The sequence below is a fragment of the Salvelinus fontinalis genome, chromosome 1 (assembly GCF_029448725.1).
Source record: "Salvelinus fontinalis isolate EN_2023a chromosome 1, ASM2944872v1, whole genome shotgun sequence".
In the NCBI taxonomy this organism is placed as follows: Eukaryota; Metazoa; Chordata; class Actinopteri; order Salmoniformes; family Salmonidae; genus Salvelinus; species Salvelinus fontinalis.
The window spans coordinates 30,116,120-30,122,119 of record NC_074665.1 but is presented as its reverse complement, the minus strand read 5'-3'; the positions used below and the strand labels follow the sequence as shown (position 1 = coordinate 30,122,119).

Here is a 6,000-nt window from a genome sequence, read left to right as displayed (position 1 = left end):
GCTCTCATGCATGTTTCAGTGTTACTTGCCTCGAAGCGAGCATAGAAGTTATTTATCTTGTTTGCTAGGCTCATGTCACTGGGCAGCTCTCGGCTGTGCTTCCCTTTGTAGTCTGTAATAGTTTGCAAGCCATGCCACATCCGACGAGCATCGTAGTTGGCATAGTACGATTCGATCTTAGTCCTGTATTGACGCTTTGCCTGTTTGATGGTTCGTCTGAGGGCATAGCGGGATTTCTTATAAGTTTCCGGGTTAGAGTCCCGCTCCTTGCATGCGGCAGCTCTACCCTTTAGCTCAGTGCGAATGTTGCCTGTAATCCATGGCTTCTGGTTAGGGTATGTACGTACAGTCACTGTGGGAACGACGTCCTCAATGCACTTATTGATAAAGCCAGTGACTGATGTGGTGTACTCCTCAATGCCATCGGAACATATTCCAGTCTGTGCTAGCTAAATAGTCCTGTAGTTTAGCATCTGCTTCATCTGACCACTTTTTTATAGGCCGAGTCACGGTGCTTCCTGCTTTAATTTTTGCTAGTAAGCAGGAATCAGGAGGATAGAGTTATGGTCAGATTTTCCAAATAGAGGGCGAGGGAGAGCTTTGTACGCGTCTTTATGTGTGGAGTAAAGGTGGTCTAGAATTATTTTCTCTATGGTTGCATATTTAACGTTCTGATAATAATTAGGTAAAACTGATTTAAGTTTCCCTGCATTAAAGTCCCAGGCCACTAGGAGCACCACCTCTGGATGAGCGTATTCCTGTTTGCTTATGGTAGAATACAGCTCATTGAGTGCAGTTTTAGTGCCAGCCTCAGTCTGTGGTGGAATGTAGATAGCTACGAAAAATACAGATGAAAACGCTCTAGGTAGATAGTGTGGTCTACAGCTTATCATGAGATACTCTACCTCCGGCTAGCAAAACCCTGAGACTTCCTTAGATATCGTGCACCAGCTATTGTTCACAAATACGCATATGCCCCGCCCCGTGTCTCACCAGAGGCTGCTGTTCTGTCCTGCCGATAGAGTGTTTAACCCGCCAGCTGTATGTTCTTAACGTCATCGTTAACGTCGTCATTCAAGATATTACAGTTTTTAATGTTCTGTTGGTAGGATATACATGCTTTCAGATTGTCCCATTTATTTTCCAGCGATTGAACGTTAGCTAGCAAAACGGAAGGCAAGGGCAGATTAGCCACTCGTTGCCTGATCCTCACAAGGCATCCTGATCTCTTTCCGCGAAACCTACGTTTCCTTTTCCAGCGAATAACAGGGATCTGGGCCTCGTCGGGTGTCCGTAGTATATCCCTCGCGTTCGACTCATTAAAGAAAAACTCCTCATCCAATGTGAGGTGAGTAATCCCAGTTCTGATGTCCAGAAGCTCTTCCCTGGTTTACATTTCACCCTTTTGCAGGTTTTACTACATAATTTCTTCCATCCTGGCCAAATTTCCTCATCTGCTTACATGCTCCCCCCATATATGAAGGTGTTGTGGTACTTCCCTTATGCACTAAGCTTTACCACATGCTAAATACCACCGGTCAATATACTCTAGCAGGCTAACTGTCTATTCTGGCCTCTATCCACCATTCATTGTAATGGCTGTTGTCCTCCTCTTCCTCAGACGAGGAGAGGAGAGAAGGATCGGTGGACCAATACGCAGCAAGGTATGATGACATAAAGTAATTTATTGAAAGACAAAGACGAATACGAAAACACTTGGAAAATTACAAAATAAGAAAACGACGTAGACGAAACCTGAACATGAACTTACATAACTACACGTACAACTCACGGACAGGAACAGACTACATCAAACGAATGAACAGCCAAACAGTCCCGTATGGTACGGACACGGACGACACAGGAGACAATCACCCACAAACAAACAGTGAGAACAACCTACCTTAATATGACTCTCAATTAGAGGAAAACGCAAAACACCTGCCTCTAATTAAGAGCCATACCAGGCAACCCAAAACCAACATAGAAACAGAAAACATAGACTGCCCACCCAACTCACGCCCTGACCAATAAACACATACAAAACAAGAGAAAACAGGTCAGGAACGTGACATTCATAGTGACAATAATGGTAGGTGGATCAATTGTCCAGATCTGCAATATGCTTACTAGCAATCATACCACACATAATATCATTAAAATGTTCAATATATGGGGATAGGCCAGGTGCATATCAAATCAACGTTTATTAGACGCATGCAAAGTTCGGCAGGTGTTACAGCGGGTGCAGCCAAATGAATTAAATAACAGCGAAGACTTGAGACACGCAGCTCAAATATCTCCCCCTATTGATCTTTAGGGTCAATACAATTATCCTACCTAGACTAGCCTACAACTCCACATTGCATTACTGTTTTCAAGTGAGTACAGCATTATACTCTAGAATTGTACAAAATTCTACTCTAGGCTGTTCTCTCGACATCTCATAAGGTCTTAACAGGTTCAGTAGCAGGCCATTGTGGCTGTATTTTAAGTTCTGATACTGAGATGTGCTGTGTGTTGCAGATCATAATTTCCACCAAGTCATCCTATAATAATTTGGGCCTTCAGAAAGTTTTGTTGTTACATCCGGAATTCAAAATGGATTAAACATTGTTTTTCTCACCCATCTTCCAGAATTGTCTCCCCAAACTCCCAGTGACCTCTGCTACTAGGCCACCGATATGTTACTTGGGAGGTTGCTGGGAGGCAGCACACCGAACAGCCCGTCTACCTGCTCAGGACAGAGCCTCCTCAGTCTCTCTCCAAGTGGACAAGAGGGATGGAATGCGTTGGCAGAAGTGAGTGACGTTGTTATTGTGCATTTACTGTTGGTTGTTGCTATTGCTAGTTGTTAATAGTAGTTGATGCTGTGTGTTGTACAGTCCTTTGCTTCTGTCACTATCTCCTTATACAGTTACTATTATTATTGCTCTTGTGCTATTAGTCCTTCATTCTCATGCTATGTTTATTAGTATATTCATTCACATCTTTTCTCTGTACAGAACCACATCCATCTCATATGTGCTCTGGAAGTAAATTTATTTAGTTTGTGTAACTCTCTGTGAGGTTGCCTTATTCCTCTGACCGGGTAAGGTGTCAGTGAATCACAGACCAGGCCAACCCGGAAAACCGCTGCTGCTCTGTCAATGGTGTTAAGAATGAATCACTCTTCTTAGATTGCCTATGATGGGAGGAACAGGATGTGTGATTGATGCATTGATTTTTCATCATCATGCTTTGTCCATTCTCCATTTCATCATCATCTGTCTTGTTCACTTACCTCAAAGTGGTCTGACATGATAGTCTGAAAGTCATTCATAGATATTCAGGTGTTCTGTAGATATCCTGAGCCTGGTCTCTAGACATGCTCCTCTCTCTGACCTAAGCCTCCCAGGAGCTATATTTCTGCCTGCGTCGTGGCACTGCCAGTATAATCCTCTCCACGTGAGAATCTTCTGTCCTTTAACTGCTGTGACTCATACGGTTGTTCTGACACAGACAAAGGGAGCAGAGCATACACATACAAAGACAATGTACTGATGCACACAAACATCCTGAACATCGTCGCTGCCTAGGCTCACCCTACGTATGTCCCCATTACCGGTAAAACATAATCAAAAAACCTATTTCTTTCACTTACTTGCTGTGCTGTTTTGTGGTTCATTTGTTTAGTCTCACCCAGGATTTCATCATACATGTCGAGCAGTGAAGTTTCAGCTCTGTCTGTCCATGGCCTCTCTTCCTCGGTGCGCACTGGCACTGTGTCCGTGCCTATCCTGCGTCTAACATTTCAGGTAAACCCTGTTTCTTGTCTGCATCGCAGTAGCGGTCCTTGTACCTAGCATCGAGCATGGTGGCGACACAGTAAAGAGGCTCAGAGAGAATGCCACCGAATCGCTTGTTCACTGCCTCGAGTACTTTTGCTTCAAGTTTCAACCCATCTGCTTAGGCAGTTTTGTTGAGCGTTTCAACATCACGTCTGCTGCGGATGCAGATGATTCGCTTATTTCTTGATTTCGAATGGCGCTAGCTAGTGTGTTCATATTTTCAAGTTTCTAACATGTTCTCAAATGCCATTGAAATGGCAGTAGTGGTATGAGAACCAGCACATTCTTGAGCATGTAATACAGCTTTCCTCAGTACGAAATCCTCGTCAACACACTGTGCTGTCAGACTCGGCATGCTCATGGGGCTGACATCGCTGTTCCAAATGTCAGTCGTGAAGCAGTGACGCCCATAGCAAATAGCTCAGGGATGTTGTCACGATCGCTGTCGTCGTGGAAATGACCGGACCAAGGTGCCTCATGGTGAGCGTACATTTCTTTATTTATAAATGTCGCCAACAAAACAAAGAACAAGGAAACGACCGTGAAGCTTACTTAGGCTATAATGCCACTAACAAAGACAACTACCCACAAATACATAAGGAAAAAAGGCTGCCTAAGTATGATTCCCAATCAGAGACAACGATAGACAGCTGTCCCTGATTGAGAACCATACCCAGCCAAAACATAGAAACAAAGAACATAGAGTTTCCCACCCGAGTCACACCCTGACCAACCAAACATAGAGAATAAAAAGATCTCTACGGTCAGGGCGTGACAGATGTGCATTTCAACAATACTGTGTAACTTTGGTAGGGCAAAATATGAAAAATAGAGCCTACTTGGAAGTGTGTACCGGGGCTCGAAGTGCTCGACCAGTCAGCAAAGCCAACATCATCCACGACAGTTCAATGTCAAGGGCAATGGATTTCACCTTTGAGTTGTCTCGCTGAAATGTTCTTACTCTTTCAAATGACTGCTCGACTTGAACTTGTTTAGTTGTTGGAAGTGTGCGCTTAATATTTCTCTGCTTTTGTTCTGTGTAGAGCTGTATTTTTCATGGCGCCATTACATCACACACCTACGTTATATAGGTATGCACGTCAGCTTTGACATCTGTGCTAAACTAGACATCGGGCCGATGCCGATGTTGGCATTTTAAGCTAATATCGTCCGTCCGATATACTTACCGATATATCGTGCATCCCTAACTAATTGTGTATGTTTCTTCATGTAAGGTACATTTCAACATTAGAAAACAGCCTTTTTTGGTCCATGCGTTGGGATATAAGGGAAAAAGGGTGTATTCTTAGTCATCAGGATGCCTACACCTCTGCTTAGTACTACAGTAGGTGGCAGCATAGGCCTCTCCAATCCAACTCGTCCTTACATATACACATCCGTTCAAAAGTTTGGGGTCACTTAGAAATGTCCTTGTTTTTGAAAGAAAACCACGATTTTGTCCATTAAAATAACATCAAATTGATCAGAAATACAGTGTAGACATTGTTAATGTTGTAAATGACTATTGTAGCTGGAAACGGCTGATTTTTTATGGAATATCTACATAGGCACACAGAGGCCCATTATCAGCAACCATCACTCCTGTGTTCCAATGGCACGTTATGTTAGCTAATCCAAGTTTATAATTTTAAAATGCTAATTGATCATTAGAAAACCTGTTTGCAATTATGTTAGCCCAGCTGAAAACTGTTGTTCTGATTAAAGAAGCAATAAAACTGGCCTTCTTCAGACTAGTTGAGAATCTGGAGCATCAACTCTTGTGTGTTCGATTACAGGCTCAAAATGGCCAGAACCAAAGAACTTTCTTCTGAAACTCGTCAGTCTATTTTTTTCTGAGAAATGAAGGCAATTCCATGTGAGAAATTGCCAAGAAACTGAAGATCTCGTACAACGCTGTGTCCTACTCCCTTCACAGAACAGCGCAAACTGGCTCTAACCAGAATAGAAAGAGGAGTGCGAGGCCCCGGTGCACAACTGAGCAAGAGGACAAGTACATTAGAGTAGCAGCTTTATTAAATAGTACATGCAAAACATCAGTCTCAACGTCAACAATGAAGAGGCGACTCCGGGATGCTTGTCTTCTAGGCAGAGTTGCAAAGAAAAAGCAATATATCAGACTGGCCAATAATAAGAAAAGATTAAGATGGGC

At 43.1% G+C, this 6,000-nt stretch overlaps 1 protein-coding gene across 1 annotated transcript in view; it reads left to right on the top strand.

Moving 5' to 3' along the window:
• The first annotated feature begins 2,669 nt into the window (after positions 1–2,669).
• LOC129852819 (cytochrome c oxidase subunit 7A-related protein, mitochondrial-like) overlaps positions 2,670–6,000 on the top strand; it is a 49,246-nt gene continuing 45,915 nt past the window's right edge. The window contains exon 1 of the mRNA XM_055918469.1: positions 2,670–2,801. Coding sequence (XP_055774444.1) covers positions 2,685–2,801 — 117 coding nt within the window. The 5' untranslated portion in view covers positions 2,670–2,684. The remainder of the gene's footprint in view (positions 2,802–6,000) is intronic.